General features: G+C 56.3%; 1 protein-coding gene across 5 annotated transcripts in view; it reads right to left on the bottom strand.

Moving 5' to 3' along the window:
- Window positions 1-16,136, bottom strand: part of SCUBE3 (signal peptide, CUB domain and EGF like domain containing 3) — a 45,088-nt gene that overhangs the window by 858 nt on the left and 28,094 nt on the right. For 2 of the 5 annotated variants that reach the window (XM_071578569.1, XM_071578568.1), the window contains 17 exons: window positions 14,494-14,541; window positions 11,448-11,564; window positions 9,815-9,937; window positions 8,553-8,669; window positions 7,334-7,456; window positions 7,007-7,141; window positions 6,586-6,678; window positions 6,385-6,501; window positions 6,138-6,299; window positions 5,694-5,897; window positions 5,453-5,614; window positions 5,019-5,186; window positions 4,770-4,931; window positions 4,342-4,539; window positions 3,736-3,888; window positions 3,468-3,547; window positions 172-3,297 (listed from right to left, as the gene is read on the bottom strand). In XM_071578569.1, coding sequence (XP_071434670.1) covers window positions 3,148-3,297; window positions 3,468-3,547; window positions 3,736-3,888; window positions 4,342-4,539; window positions 4,770-4,931; window positions 5,019-5,186; window positions 5,453-5,614; window positions 5,694-5,897; window positions 6,138-6,299; window positions 6,385-6,501; window positions 6,586-6,678; window positions 7,007-7,141; window positions 7,334-7,456; window positions 8,553-8,669; window positions 9,815-9,937; window positions 11,448-11,564; window positions 14,494-14,541 — 2,312 coding nt within the window. In that variant the 3' untranslated portion in view covers window positions 172-3,147. Of the gene's footprint in view, window positions 1-171; window positions 3,298-3,467; window positions 3,548-3,735; window positions 3,889-4,337; window positions 4,540-4,769; window positions 4,932-5,018; window positions 5,187-5,452; window positions 5,615-5,693; window positions 5,898-6,137; window positions 6,300-6,384; window positions 6,502-6,585; window positions 6,679-7,006; window positions 7,142-7,333; window positions 7,457-8,552; window positions 8,670-9,814; window positions 9,938-11,447; window positions 11,565-14,493; window positions 14,542-16,136 lie in introns of those variants that run through there. The other 3 variants (XR_011699782.1, XM_071578570.1, XM_071578572.1) reach the window with 3 other exon arrangements.

Below are 16,136 nucleotides of genomic sequence, written 5' to 3'. Positions count from 1 at the left end.
TGGCACTGGTGAGCATAGGGAAGTGCAGGATTTAAGCTTCTGGGGGTGGGGGTGGTGGAAATACACTGGGCCCTGGAAAAGCCTGTCAGCATCTGAGGGAACAAAATAATGAAAATAGCTCTGGATCCTGCTGCTAGAAATCCTTAAAATAAGCATCAGAGCCAGTTTTTGGAAGATCAACACAACACCAAGAAATTCCATTTAATAATTAAAAAAAGACAATACAAAATGCAAACATTTCTTTTTACAAAGTTCAAATACATTTTTGTCTTTTAATCAAGTGCAAATAACTTCATGAACTACGCCTTGCTCATCACTTTAATGGTTTTTGCTGGAGATGGCAAGCCCTGGCCTGCTGCAAAAGGCAGATACAAATACTCCGACATGAAAAAAAAACAAACCCCAAAACCCAACAACCCTCATTTCTGTTCACGGCATTGAAACATTCAGTTCAGCCCTGAGGTGGCTGGTGTGGGTTTCAGCCTTTGAAACCGTTTCTGAGGTGGTGAGTGAGGAGTGGGGCTGTGCCACAGTGGGGTGGGTGGGGAGCTCTGGGGACTCTGCCATTTTTTGAGCTATTTGGTGAAAAGAGGAGATGCCATTACAGGAGCATGTGCCGCCTGCCTCATTCTTCCTGAACAGCTGTAGGGGAGTTGAGGTGGCTGCTTTGGTGACAAGAGTGACAACTGGGACACCCCAAGGCCATGGTGCCCCACAGGGGCAGTGGGACTGTAAGCCCACCTTAGATCACCTAGAGTTAATCAACTCCCCGCTGGACCCTTCCAAGGGTCGCTGCCCCGCGTGACTGTCCCAGAGCCACCACACCCCTCCAGATACTCACAACAGCTTTTGTGCATCAAAGCAGCTGCTTTCAGGCAGCCACCAAGTGGCAAACAGCTCTGTCCACAGACGTGGAGCTGGTAGCTGGCAGCAGGAGGGGAAAATCCAACAGCTGGGATGAGCCAGGACAGCCTTTTCCCAACTGACACATGTTGGGGACAAACCTCAGCCCCTGTGCCAGTGCTCGTTCCATTCACGGCCCCTCACGGAGCCCAGGAGAGGCTCTTGGGGCGCTGGAGCAGTGTGGATTGAGGAGGGAAAATGGGGGTGAGCATCTGCCTCCTGGATTCAGGAAAGACGGAGATGGTGAGATGCACAGAGCAACAAATAATCGGTTCATTAAAGGCAGGGCTAGGCCCAGGTGTCGGCAAAAGGACAGGGATGGACCAGCAGGGCCAGGGCTTGGAGGGGACCTGCCTCTGGCAGAGCTACAGGCAAGTCAACCACGTTTAGTCCTGGCAGCTCCAGGTCTTTGAGAGGATGAAGGTGGGGATAAAGGTGCAGGGAGGTGACAGCTGAGAGCTGGTGGCAGGGCTGGAAAGGGAGGGAGGTTTGAGGAGGAGGAGGGATGACTGGTGGCAGCAGTCACCTGCCCCCGGGGGTCCTGTTTGTCTGCATGAAGATGCTACGGGGACAACCCCACTGGTGGTGTCCACCTGGCTATCGTCATCATCAGCCACGCCTGTCTGCAAAGCAGGGAGCAGCCAGGTGGCAATGAAATGGGGTGGCAGAATGGGCCATTCCTGGGATCTGCACTTCATTCCTTGGGGAGGGGTTCCCACAGCATCCCTGCAGAACGAGCACGTGCAGAGGGATGGAGCCAAAAGCACCTGATGAGACTTGGAAGCACAAAGCACAAAGGAATGTGAGGGTGGCTCTGCCTCCAGGGATCCCCATACCTGGGGGAAAGATTCTGGGCTAAGTAGAGGGACAGTTCCCCACTCCTCCCAGTGTGCCCCCCAGACCTGGCCTCAGGAGCTGCCATCTGGTTTTCTGAGGTCTTGGCTCACCCCTGAGCCCCTGCAGGGAAGCAAATCAGTTTGCAACAAGCAGGTGATGGACTGAGTTCCGATTCCCCTCACAACAGGGCTTGAACAACACCCAAACTGCAGCAGATGAGACTGAAAGGACACGGCCAGCCTGGCTGCTCCACCCCTGTGGACAAACCAAGACACCTCAAAGTCCCTGCAAAAACTCACCCCAGTGTGCAGAGCAGGAGAGACACCATCTCCCTTCCCAAACGGGGACTTTTATCCAGTACAAATGTAGCAGAAAAGGCCTGAAGATGCCATCGTGTTGGTCAGTGCAGCCCAGGGCTGGGCTTGCTCTAGGTGGGTGGGTTTTGTTTTCTTGCAAATGCACATTCTCATTTCTCAGGCAGGTATAAATATTGTCGCTTCTAGTAGAAAAAAAACAACTTCCCTCTAAATAATATAAAGAAGACTCAAATGATTGCACTTAATACATATGAAAAAGGTAGAAAGGAGTATATCCTAGTGCACAAACAGTGACTCCTGCTCTTCTCAAAGCTTGCTTTTCTGAGTTACTCTTTGGCAGAGCTTGTAACAAAGTCTGGTTTCTTGGCACAAGTGTCTGGAGCTGAGGGGAAAAAATAAAAACCAAACCCGGCTGAAAGTCCTTCTCCTTTGCTCTCTGTTTTCTCCCATGCAGCCAGACATTGTTCTCCGGGAACGTGGCTTGGCTGCACATCCCTCCCAGTGCCAGCCCAGCTCTCCAGTGCCACGCTGGTGGGCTTTGTCAGCTCTCCTTTACACTTCCTTTTTAATCAAGTCAGCTTTGTCAATTCTCTTCCCCCTGACCTCTGCAAAGTGGCACCAATACCTCTGGCCCAGCACTGCAGTGAACAGTGTCACCTCCTGCACTCCTCTGCGAAGGGCTCTGTGGGGCCACAGCCAGCACCAGCCCCAGGGGCTGGAAGGACGATGACCCCCCTCAATGTCCTGGGCTGCCGGTGCCACCAGGGAATGGGGACAGATCTGGCAGAATGGAAACCAAAGGGAGGACAGAGGACAGTAAAAGGACCAGTACTTCAGTTTCCTAGAACGAAGGAGTTGCTTCAGAAGAGGGGAGTGGCTTCGCTGGCAGCTGGATGAGGTCAGAGTGTCCCCAAGGCTGGAGCCCTGCCCTGCAGGGAGCGGCAGGGAAATCATGAGGGGATGTCTGCAGGGCGAGCTGTGGTGATCCTGCCAGAGTCAGGCGGAGGAAGGAAAAGTCAGAAAGGAGAAGGAAGGGAGAAGAGGGTTTCCTTGGCTGCGGGGTGGCCCAGGACAGCAGGGCTGCAGGGGGCTATTTGTAAGGCCGCAGGAAGCTGGAGACTTTGGAGCGGAGGAGTTTGATGAAGGAGCGGGGCAGCATCTCCTTGTGCTTCTCTGTGTACTTGAAGTAGTTCTGGGGGTGTGCCAGCACATCAAAGAAAGCTTTGATGAGCTTCTTGTCCTGCAGGGGAGCAGAGACAGAGGGAGGGTCACCACTCCGCCCTGTGCTCCCCTGCAGCAGCATCAAACTGAAGCCCTGAGTGCAGGGAGAACACGAGGCACTCCCGAAGGGAAGGGTGCTCCTCCATCCCTGCAGCCCTGGGTGGCACAGACATGGGGGCACACGCTCACCTTGAGGATCTCCTGGTGGTTTTCAGAGGCGTAGAGCCTGCCATCCCGCACAATGTCCTCTACCAGCTGCTCATAGTCCTCTGCAACATCCAACCAAAAATCACAGTCAAGACATGAACCGCCACTTGTGACTGAACCTCTCGTCCTCATCTTTGAGTCCACTCCCCCCCAAACACACAGGAGTATCAACTGGGGGTGACCTGGCTCCCAAACTGGGCAGAAGGGCATCAGCATGCCAGGATGGCATCTTCCTGTGTCCTGTGCTCACCATCATAGGTGACATAGGGGATCTGGAAGCCCCGGGCACTGTTGGCTTCACTGGTTTTGAAGTTGATCCAGAGTTTCCGTGAGCGGGCGGTGAAGGCGATGGGCCTCTCATAGGTCTGGCACGTCTCATAGGTGGTGATGGAGGAAGGGGAGGCTGCATGGAATGGCAAGGGGACATGGGATGCTGGCTGCCCATCAGCACAGCTACTCCCAGCCTTACTGGGCTAAAAGTCTCAGAGTAAAGGCAGCATCAGGGGTGGGGACTGCCGTGATGGACAAGCCTGAGCACTCCCCAACCCTCATGTTACATACCAGGGATGTTGGTTATTCCTTCCTTGATCTGGAAAGCTCCAAATGGGGATTTTTACCCACAAAAAGTAATGCTGACACCCAGGTGTGCAGCCCAGCCCATCAACATCCCCTTGATTCAGCAAGACACCAGGCCAGTAGGGTGATGCTGATCTTCTCACTTACCCAGTTCCCAAAACTGCCCTCCTCCTGGCCAGGGATATGGCTTTCTCCTTTTGTACAAGACAGTTCTGCCACACCCCAACATTTTCCTCCCCCAGCTCCTTCCATGAGCACCGTGGCCTGCTCGGTTACCTACAGTTTTTCCGCATGACCAAGACGTCGCCACACTCGTCCTCAGAGGGGAGGAAGATCTCTGGCACCACGATGAGGATCTTGCGCTTGGGCGGTGGGTTGATGTTCCAGGTGCACTCGACATTGGCAGGGTAATTCCCCGGGTAGTTGGGTGACTCGATGTAGCCCGTGTACTCCCCCAGCTCCCCTCCACACTGCCGGTCTGCAAGGCACGTGGAGAGCCGGTTCCACTGGGAACCAGTGGCACGGGCACTGGGGGAGGCTGGCTGGGCGAGGAGGAGTGTTCCATTAGCACTGCTCCGTGCATCCCCCCATGCCTATGTACATGCTTAAAGCATTGAAATGACCCAAACCTCTATTTTACAGGATTTTTCAATACTTTGAAGGACCCCAAGCCTGTCCACCCCCTCCACTGCACCCCAGCTTGCCTACTTTTGCACTGGGACACAGAGGTGGAGCCGTCAAAGTCAGTGGTGGTGTTGCCGGGACAGGCAATGCAGTAATTCTGTCGGAAATCAGGCTGGTAGGTGCCCACGGCGCAGCGGATACAGCGGTGCACACTCGTGTTGTAGTAGTGCCCAGGGGAGCACTGGACTGTGGGGTCAGAGAGCAAAGGTGGCTGCATCAGCTCCCAGCACAGCCCACAGGGTGCTCCCACCCCAGGCACCCGCTCTGACCTACCTTTGGTGTCGCAGTCCTGGAAGGAGAGGGCTCCCTCGTGGCGGGTGGTCAGCCCCCCACCACAAGGAAAGCAGAGTGCCCGCCCCACCTCAGGCTGGTAGGACCCTCGGGGACACAGCTGGCAGGGTTTGAAGCCATCAGCTGAGTGCTGGCCAGGGGGACACTGACCTGCAGGCACAGGCATCGCTCAGTCCTGGCACTCCACATGCCCAAGGCTCTTCTGCCCTGCACCCAGATCCTCTCCTGCCACAGCCCCAGCAGGATCAGTATATCCAGAGCTGCCCTTCCTGGGGTCCCCTCGGTAAACACCCAAATTACCAGCTTCTGTGGGCCTGGGGATGCTCAGGACTTTCCCCTCTTCTGGCTGACAACTGAGATTGCAGCCCTGGACATTCCCCAAGTGTGCCTCATGCCTCACTCCATGCCCTCCTTACCTGTGCAGCTGGTGATGTTGGTCGCTCCTACAGGTCCGAATGCGTCGCCACGGGGACACAGGTCACAGGAGAGCTGCCCCTCCTTCTCCTGGTAGGTGCCAGGGGGACAGGGCACGCACTGCTCCGTCTGCCCGTGGTAATAGGTTCCCTGCGAGCAGCTAACTGAGAGCCAGGGGGACATTGGTGGTGCTGTGGGGGCTGTCCCTGCCAGGCCCCTCAGACACCCCACCACGCTCCTTACCACACTTGCCAGCCAGGCGCTGCTGGCCCGGCCCGCAGCTCTCCTGCCGCTCCGGGGCCACACTCAGCTTCTGTGCCACCTCGTACTCCATCCCTGAGAAGCGGAGCAGGAACCGCTCCTGGTTGATGGATTTCTTCAGGGCTTTGATGGCCGACTTCAGCTTTTTCTCCACTCTCTGTCGCAGGCAATGCAGGTTGCAGGTGGCTGGGGGAGCAGGGGGGAATGGGGGTACAGGATGCAGTAAGGAGGGAGGGATGGAGAGGGAAATCCAGACGGATTGAAACCGTCCCCCCAGTGCTCAGCTGCAAGTGCTGCCCAGCACATCCCAGTCTGGTGCAGGATGAGAACTCGTTTGTCTCTCCTTGTTCACAGGGATGGCACTGTGTCCCTGGTCCCACCACCCCTGCATCCACCCAAGACAGGCTGGGCCAGTGCTGTACCCACCTGTGATCTCCTCTGGCTTGATCTCTGCCTCGAACTCCAGTGTGATGCGTGTCACCTCCCTGTTGGGGGAGTTGCGAGCCCGGCGGCCCTTTGCCTTCTTGGATGAGTCGCACTTGAGGTTGACAAAGGTGACCTGGCAGTCAGAGCAAGGTGCCGACCCACCTGCATGCAGGGGGACAGGTCATGACCCCATCCCTGCTGGGGTGATGAGTACCCCCATCGTTCCCCCCCCACCATCACACCTCACCTTGTGCCCCAGCCTTCCCAGCCTCATCCTGCTTGCCCTTGGCCCGTGGGTGCAGGTGACACTTGGCATCCTTGATCTTGAAAGAGGCCTTCTGCTTGACCGGTGCAGTGACAGTCTCTAAAAGAAAAGGCAGGTGCTCAGCAGCCTGGCACAGCCCAGCCCAGCTGGCAGTGGCCGTGGGCACCTCAGAAGCTGCCTTACCGAGGCACTGCTGGCTGCTGTTCGTGGGTCTGTGCTGGCCACCCTGACGCAGGATGGGGGTCCCACAGCTCACCGTGTAGCTGCTGTCAGACTCTGTGTGAAGGAGGAATGGGATTGGTGGATGGTGGTGCAGCTTCCCAGTTCCTGTGATGCTCTGCCAGGGTGATGCAGGGAAGCATGGCTGTGCCATAGAGGGATGATGCCCAGCATCCTGCTGTGGGGGTCCTGAACCAAGGGACCTGTCCCACAAGTCTACACCAAGTGATGAGCTCTCCTGAGCAGCAACCTGCCTCCCTCACCCAGCCACTGTTTGGGTGCTCTGCACCCTGGTTGTGCAGCCACTCCTCTTCTCCCCAGTTTGGGCCATGCAGGGAAATGGGGATCCCTCTGCCCATGCTGGCCATGACACTGGCACTGGTACCTGGCAGAAATCGGGCCTTGGAGGTGCAGGAGAGGGCACAGCTGTCCTTCTTCCCTGTCTTGTTGCAGGTGAGGGTGGCCCGTGGTGAAACCGAACCTGGCAGGCATTTCACCAGCTCCACAGGACACACACCAGCTGGTGATGACAATCGAGGACACCTGTGGCTGACACAGCCCAGGGACCCACGAGGGACCCCTGTGCCCTCCCAGCTCACAGCCCAGATTCACTGGGGAGGAGAGGTGCCAGAGAGTGGCATGGGGACTCCAGCCTGACATTCCAAATCCCCCAGGTCCTCCACCAGCCGTGGTGGCTCCTGGCCTGACATACCAACACAGTCCTTCCTGTTCCAGTGCAGCTTGCAGCCGGCAGGACAGGTACACTGGTAGCTTCCAGGTGTGTTGATGCAGCCAAATTTGCAGCCACCGCGGTTGATGCTGCATTCGTCAACATCTGCAGGGAGGAAGGGAGAAGCAGTGAGTGAGGGGCAGTGGGACCCCTGCCTCTGACACTGAATCACTGTGTTGTCTCAGGGCTGGGATTCTGGATGGATAAATCGCAGGAGCCAAGCCCAGCTGAGAGAGGGGATCTGCACCACAGGGCACTTCCAGTTCTGTGGGGCTGAGGGACACCCCGACTCCTGGTGTCCACAAGGGCTGGTGCTGATGGGTGCAGTCCTTCCAGGCTGACTCCAGTTCTGGCCCCTGGTGGGCTGAGGAGCTGCAGGGGAGGCAGCAGATGGAGCGGACATGGAAGCACTTAGGAGCCAAATCCAAAAGCAGCTGCTCAGCAGCCCTGGCCTCTTTCCTCAGCAGGAACCCTCTGCCCCAGCCTGAAACAAGGTGTTGGTGATTCAGGTCTGGCATGAAGCATGGCCAGGGGTGGAGCTGCCCCCTTCACAGCCCTCCCTGCCCAGCTCCTTCTTGCTGGGGGCACTGGTGGGATCCATCAAACCCTCTGCTGCAGGGTCACCCCGAGAGCATTTGGGAGCCATGCTGGCTCATGCTGGCTGCATATTTCAGGTATATGAGAAGGGTTGCTTGCCCTCACCAACCGGAGGCACTGGAGCACCCGGCCTCCTGCTGCCGTCATCCCGGGCCGCCGGCTCCACTGCCACAACACGCTTCAGCAGCCCCTCCAAAGCATGTTTCATCTGCCTCCCCACTTCCCAGGCGCTGCACGCCCCCGCCCTTGGGAGCTATCTGCGTTGTGAAATTTAAATCAAACCCTTTTGATGTTCCCCTTCCTGCCCTGTCCCAGCTCCTTGCCAAAAACACCGGGGATTTCTCCCTCTCTCCCACTGCAGACAAGTCACAAATTGTTCCTGTCGCTCTGTTTGAAGTTGCAGACACCAGCTCATCTGGCTGTGAGCCCGCTCCCTGCCTGGCCTCAGCCCTGGGGACACATGTAACTGACCCTCTCCATGTCCCCAGGGGTCCCACAGCAGCCGTGCCAGGGGTCTGCCCCAGCCCTGGGCACCCCATGTGCCTCCCTGGGACCCGACCCCGAGGGTGATGGGCTGCTGCTGCCAGCACCTGGCCAGCCCTACCTCCGCAGTGCGTGAGCCCATACAGCGTGTAGCCCTTGTGGCAGAGGCACTGGAAGCTGCCAGGGGTGTTGACGCAGAGGTGGTCACAGGTCCGGTCAAAGGAGCACTCGTCGATGTCTGGAGTGAGGAGGAGGAGGAGGGGAGGAGGTGAGGGCTGGCATGGTGGAGGGACTGTCCAGGGCACAAGGGCTGTCCCCTTCCTGCTCCAATTGCTTGGGCAAGCTGGGAGATGCACTGAGATGCTGTGAGAGCCTGCACTGGGGTGCTCCAAGAATCCAGCACCAGGTTGCTCTGAGGATCAAGCACCAGTATGCACCAGAAGAACCCTGCGCTCCCACCCTGCCTCCCTCCAGGCTCCCTCCTCACCCACTACACCAGCATCATCCTGCTGCAAGCTGCTGCAGCCCTCTGCACCTTAAATGTGCCAAACAGGGCCAGCCCCGTGTTCTTGGCATGGGAGGGCTGTGAGAGTCCCCGGCTGCTGCTGGGCCAGAGCTCAGCCCTGTGCCCGGGAGGGATGAGGAATGCTGAATGCTGCATGGGCAGGTCCTGCCATGGGGACAGTGCCAGTGATGTCTGCTTGGCCCTGTGGGCACCTCGCTGGGACAGGGAGGCCCTGGCTGGGGTGTGAACCCAACCTGGCAGGTTGGAGCTTCATTTCATTGGCTTCATTAAGTTAATTACTGTGCTCATATCAAACTTCCAGAGCACAGAACCTGGATGGAGATGAAAGGAGTGGCAGCCCCAGAGCGTGCCAGCCTGCTCCTTCCCCAGCCACGTGCTTTCAGAAGACACTTGGGCTCACACACACCTGCCATGTGGGGCAGAGCTCCACAATCCTACCAGGACAGCCCAGCAGCCTGCTGGGTCATTTAAGTCTGCTATGTTTATGTGGGATGGGCAGAAGGATGTCAAGAAAGAGGAGAAAAGCTGGAAGAAACAGCTTGCAGCAGCCAGCAATCTCTGGGGTGTGCAGGAGGCACCTTCCCCCCACTGCTGCCCTCCAAGAAGCAGGAGCCCTGGCATCTGCCTAATTGCTGGCTTTAACTCTGTTGTGAGAAGAGCCAGTAAGTCCCCAGCTCTGAGATCAAAGGGGTAAGCCCCAGACCAGAACCCAAATCCAGCACTAATCCCCCAAAGGATGTATGCAGAGCAGAGGAATGAGTAACCAGGGTAGCACTCCTCCAGCAGCAGGGTGGGAGGGCTGTAAGACATGGGAGGGCAGGGAGAGGCGCCATCCCTGAACATGGCAGGCCCCTTACCTTGGCAGTTCCTTTCATTGATGAGCAGCTTGTAGCCCTTCTTGCAGCTGCACTCAAAGCTGCCCACAGTGTTCCTGCAGATGTGGTCACAGCCGCCGTTATTGAGCCGGCACTCGTCAATGTCTGGTGGGGACAAGGGACACCCGTCATGCCCTGTCTGGGATGGTCAGCCAGGAGAGATGGGTGGTCCCCTCTGGAGCTGGCAAAAGGAGGAAACCCTTTGGGCTCTGATGGTCACCAGAGGAATGTGGGTGCTGGTTTTGTCTGGGTGACACTGGGCCAGGCCAGGACTCTGGGGTTCAGCTCCCATTGAAAGTGCTGCAAAATGATTAATTTCTGCAGGTCTCAGCATCCCCTGGAACAGAGCTGGGAGCCAGGGTCTCCAAAAGAGCCTTGCAGCTGAGGAAGAGTACCAGACCAGAGTCATGGTTTTGGGCTGGGGGCTGCTCTGCGGGACCAGGAACAACAGAAAGAGAGAGAAAAACTGGAAGGGAAAACCCCTTCTTCAAAAACAGCTATTTGACAAAACTGCTTTTCAGCCCTTGCCTCTGCTTGCCATCTCCTTCTTGCCATGAACAAAGCTAAAAAGTACAACACAATAACTGCAAAGAGCCCCAAACAACCTGGAAAGAAGCTGGGACATGTTTTTTTCAGTTGTTTCTCTTGTTTTTCCACTAATCACAAAATTTACTGCTAGGAAATGACTTGTAAAATAGAAGGAGACCAGGAAGAGGCAGTGGCCTGCCCTGTCCCTCCGTCCCCCAGAGTAAGGGCAACAGCTCTGCCTCGATGGGGCTGAGGCTTTCATTTTATGACCGTGAGGGAGCAAGCTGTAAACCTGCCCTCAGCCACAATAAAACCCCAGACACAGGGGTTGTGGCTCTGGGTTATTGCATGTTCCTGGAAACTGCAGAATTGGAGAGGGGGGTTTGCTCTGATAAAAGACCAGGGGCAGGGGGTTCTGGACTCAGCAGGTAGGCAGATGGCAGCAGCACAGCCTTTCCTTTCAGCTGGGGTCAAGTTCCCCGAGCTGCGAAAAGACACGACACAGGCCCTGGGCACCCCAAGGGGGGCAAGTCTGTGGTGCTGGGGTAACTGGCCTAGACTGTTCTGCCCTGCAGGGACACATGCCTGGGGATGTCAGTGGGATGTGCTGCATCTCAGGGTGTTCTCCCCCAGGTGGGACATGGTGCTTGGCCCCAGCTGCACAGTGATCCCCAGAGGAACTGGTGCATCTCAAACTCCCAGAGCAAGTGTTGATTCCCTGCACACCCAGACCTACCATTGGGGCACCTGAAGTAGTGGGATGGAGTGAGGTGGCACAGGACCCTCCAGCCCCACAAGGGCCATGCCATTGCCTCCAGCTTAACCTGAACCCCTTTTTCTCTTCTCTATAGACTTTCCAGGGAGTGGGGCTAAGCATGGTGCCTGCAGCAAGGCATTCAAATGCCCGGGCAGGGTGGTGATCCCTGTCCCTACCCAATGGGTGCAAACATCAAGCCAGTGAACACTGCGGGCAATGTAGAGCTCAGCTAAAATTGAGCCTTTTCTAAGGGTGCCGAGGACACAAGGAGGGGTCTGAGGCACGTGCAGGTGAGCAGGGATCACCTCAGTCCCGTTCACACCCACCTACCTTTGCAGGTCTTCCTGTCAGGCTGGAGCATGAAGCCCATGGGGCAGCTGCAGTGGACGCCTGTGGCCGCATCATGACACTTGCTGTCGCAGCCCCCATTGTTCACAGCACACGTCTCTGCAAGGGGAGAGGACAGAAAGACTGGGGTGAAGGACCAGTGCTCAGAAGGCTGGGAGGGTCACACCACCCAGATGTCCCCCATGCCACAGCCTGGAAGTGGCAGAGGATACAAACCTCCCTGCAGAGCCAATTGAGACTGCCCTTGGCTTCTCACGCAACAGTAATGAGGTCACAGAGCCCCAAATTAATGAACACATTGGCATGGGGGCCGTGTGTTCCCTGCAAACAGCATCTCAGGGAGGCAGCTGCAATGAGGAGGAACTGAATTTCCACGGGAAAAAGTCACAGCACTTGTGCAAATGCAGCCACAGACAGGTCTCAACAGGAGTGCCCAGGCTGCAGTTCCCCAGGGATGCAGGTGTGCAGCCCCAGACCCCCTGTGAGTGGCAGGAGGGTCCCAGCCCCCTCACTGCCACCAAGCTACGGGTGACCCTGTGCCACTGGTTCCTGACCATCACCCGCTGCTTGGGCATGGTGGATGGTTCAGTGTTGCAGGCTAATTTGGGAGACACTTCATATAATTAGAACACACACTCAGAGGCAGGCAGCATCAGTGGAAAAAAAATCCAACTGAAAAAAATGCTAATTATTTCAGTATTATCAAAGTCAGCTGTTGCTGGTAAGGACTAGAAGGGACACTAATTTCAATGAAACATTTTCATCTTGACAGCTTCCCTGTGAGATCAATCCTCAGTTTTGACCCTAACCACCAGAACAATAGTTTGAAGTGCATTAAGTTGTTCACAAAGGATAATAAAATATTCCTTTCAGAAGGCTGGTTGCATGGATAAATGAGGCATTGGGGTTTCAAGGAACCCAAGATGAAAATGCCTTGAAGAAATTCCTTGGAAAGAGCAAATCCCAGGTTCTCCTGCTCTTTGCAAGCACTGCATGGGGTGGGAATGACAGAACCATCCAACCATTTGCCGCAGGGCTCGGGAGCTGGGATCGCTCTGTGCTCGTCTTGCCACTGCTATTTTTATGATGTCTCATAATAAGAGAACAAAAGAGACCATTTTATGAAATTAATCACCAGCACAATTACAAAACCTAACATCAAGCAAGGGACTTCTGTGGGTATTATTCCTCCTGCCAGGTCCTTGCATTGCACACAGCCTGGCTGTGCCAGGGCTGTCCCTTCCCTGCGGCACGGGGGTGAGGAGCACGGGGCGGGTGACACCAGGCCCAAGGGAAGGGAAACTTTCTGGGAGCCCAGTGAATTATTAAACGCCAGCCTTTGTTTCAGCAGCTGATGGAGAAGCAGCCTGGGGAGGAGTGATTTAACAGAGTCACTGCCAAGCTGAGATGATGGGCTCTGTTCAGGCATTGCCTCCAACTGAAGCAGCTGCACTGGGGAGGATGTGGCTCTCCAGAGAGCGCAGTGCCCTTGGGCAGACATCATGGTGCTCACAGAGTCCTGCAGCAATGTGATACTGTGATATCCCTTCCTGGCCCCTTTGCACCTTAGGGGATTTTGGTTGAGATCTAAAGCCAGTCCCACCCACCATCCCAGGGCCACTGTCCAAGGTGGGCATTGGGTGGGAGCTGAGCCAGCATGGCCAGAGCACTAGTGCAAATCCCTGTGAGAAGGGGGGAACCTATCTGGGCTTGCAGAAAGCCTGGAAGGGGCTGCTGGGGTACCTGTGAGGCAGCAGAGGTTGGTGGCGGGGCCCAGGCGCTGGAGTGGGCCCTGGGCAGTGGCAATGGCTCAGCAGAGTGGGCAGCCCAGCCCCAGCCTGGCCTGAGCTGGCCATTCACCAGCCACACAGGGCTGTGGTCAGGCCTCCATCACTGGGGCAGGGAGAGAACAAAGCAGCTTCACTCAGACACACAGACACACACACACACTTTTTCACCCCCCTCCATCCCAGCTCTGGTCTCACTTCCTGCCTGTTCTGCCATGGCACTCCTTGCCTTGCTCAGCACCCTGCCTGTACCAGCCTTCATCCCAAGCCCTGACTGCACAAGGTCCAGCCTTGCCTCCACTTTCTGGGATGTGATCCCACAAGCCCGAGGGGACAATTCCACAGTAACTGGAGGGATTCCAGCTGGGCTGGCTGGAGTGACAGAATGTATCTGGGGTCCCTTCCTTCTCCCATCCCAGTGGCAAAGGCTCTGCAGACACCTCGAAAGCTGCAGTCAGTGCTCCCTACACCAGTGAGCTGCACTCCCACAGCTCCTCCTGGATGTGCCAGGAGTTTGCTTGCACCCAGCATGTCCAGGAACAAGATTACCCACCACAGACAAGTTGCTGCACCTTCTGCCTCAGTTTCCTTCGTGGCAGAGCAGAAACCTCGCCTTACCTTTTAGAAGGGCTTGGAGAACCCATGGGGATGCAAAGAAATCCCCGGGGAGGTGCCCAGCCCTGTGAAGGGCCTTCACAGCCCTGCCACTGCTGCAGCTCTGGGCTGGGAGCTGCTGGGCATGGCGAGCAGCCTCGTGAGGCCAAACCCTGGGACATCCTGACTGTCCCAGAGGGGACCATGGGCGAGCCATGGACTCTGGGAAGAGGTAATTTTGGGAGTGCACAGCGTAGAGATGGGTGTGAGCACCTCCCTCCCCATTGCACAGCCACTCGCAGCCCACTGTGAGCTATTCCTGCTTGGTGGGGGATAACCACTGCCACAGCCACTGGGAAGTGCATTGTCACGCTCTGGGCAAGGCTGGATTGGCCACAGGAGTGTGAGAGCCCCCGTCCCATGCAAGCACAGCCAGGGGATGGTTTTCTGCTCTGTCCCCCAGCCCAGCCCACTGGCAGCCTGGGCCAGGCTGGCCCTGCAGGGTTTGGAAGCAGCAGTGGGGCACAGTTAGTGAGACATGCAGTTAGCACAGCAGCTCAGCCCCCCGAGCCCTGTTAAGATCTCAAGAAGAGAGACCATCTACAGTTAGACCCCTTTGTAGAGATAGAGAGAACAAAAATATTTACCATTAGAAAACGTCTCAAGGATAACGTGTTGCTGGAAGTGTCTCTCCCCTGTTTAACATTATAAAAAAGTGATTTAGAAACAGTGTCCAGCAAGGAACTCACGTCAATGGGTTTGACTCTGCTGCCTTTGGAAACTGTCGAGTGGAAACTGTCTCTTTGGGCTTTTTCTCTCCCACCTCCCAAAAGAGCCAAAACCCCAGGTTTGGGTCCAGTGCTATTGACTCCTCCATCACCCTGTCCCAAGCATCCCATGTCCCTCAGCCTCTCCAAACCCCCACCAATTTCACACACTGCACTGGACTGGTTGGAGCCCCACGCGAGAGGGAGAAGCACATTATGAGGAGCGTTAGTGCAGCCTGTTAGTCTGGGGAATGAGCAAACCCAGCGCATGCCAGGGCAGATGGCAATCCCCGAGGCGCGTCGTGTGGGTACTGCACAGCCATGGGCCTCGGGAAGGCAACCACATCCTGCCAGTGGCACTGGCACCCCTTGGATTTAGCAGCCAAGGCAGCAGTGAGCCCAAATTCTGGGTGTGCTTGGGCTGCTTAGTCTCCCCTCTGTATGGGTATAGCCAGCACTGACCTGGCAGTGGGGCCGGGACAGGCTCCGCTCCCAGCACCACTCCCGGTACTGCTGGATCCACAAGGCTGGGGTGCATTGGCAGTGCCACCACAAACTGCCTGGGTGTGGGTCAGGAAATCAGCCATAAAACTTCAGCTGGGTTTAGTTTCCCCATCCATCTAATAATGTGTCCTCCCCACTCACCCCCTCCCACTCCAGCAGTGCTTGCCATGAGTGTGGATCCAGTAGCAGCCCTGCTGCACCCCAGGTATCAGCAGGAGGGAGCTGCAATGATGCCTTGGCTGGTAAATCTTCCCAGAAGGGCAAAATCTGCATCAACTGGGACAGCCGTTTGCATCTCCCCACAGGCGCTGCACCCTTGGCATGTGCTTTTTTTATTATTTTCTTTTTTTTTTAGAGGCTGTTTTTGGAGCATAAATATAAATACATAGGGTCATCAGCCTCCCCTCCCGGCTCCCCCTCCCCCTCATGCCTGCAGACATGTTGGGAGCCATTAGCTCTGGCCCCTTTGCTCAGAGGCATGTTATTCATTATCTGCATTTTTAAAAGCAGCAATAAAAAGCGGAAAAATGAAAAACACTGGCCATGGCCTAATGAAACTGTCACTCAGAGGGGCTGATCATGCTTCCTGCTGCGTGGTGTGATCTGAAGGGAACCTGGACCAGGGGCCTGTCCCGGCAGCCCATCAAACACACCGAGTACAATTTCAAAGCCCATAGCCCGGGGAACGACTTTTCGTTTCCCCTCACTGGAAACTTTATTCCCCTTGAAATGATGAAATATTTTGGAGGAAATGGGGAAGCGGCACCATGGATGGGGGGAGGACTGTTTGCTGAGCCCCAGCCATAAAACAAGAAAGGGTGGTTATAAATATCCGAGCAGGTACCTCGGCTGTAAATCCACTGGCTGGGCATCCCCGTGGGGCGCCCGCCGGCTCCCAGCAGGCAAAGCACAACCCCACAGTGTTCTCACGGTGGGGCTGGGGACCAGGAGTCCCCCAGGGAAAGCGGGAGCTGGGCAGGTCCCTTCCTGGGAGAGGGGACTGCAGACCCTAAAGGGAT

The sequence above is a fragment of the Pithys albifrons genome, chromosome 28 (assembly GCF_047495875.1).
Source record: "Pithys albifrons albifrons isolate INPA30051 chromosome 28, PitAlb_v1, whole genome shotgun sequence".
NCBI classification, from domain to species: Eukaryota; Metazoa; Chordata; class Aves; order Passeriformes; family Thamnophilidae; genus Pithys; species Pithys albifrons.
The sequence above is the reverse complement of the archived record's forward strand: the minus strand, read 5'-3'. Positions and strand labels throughout refer to the sequence as shown.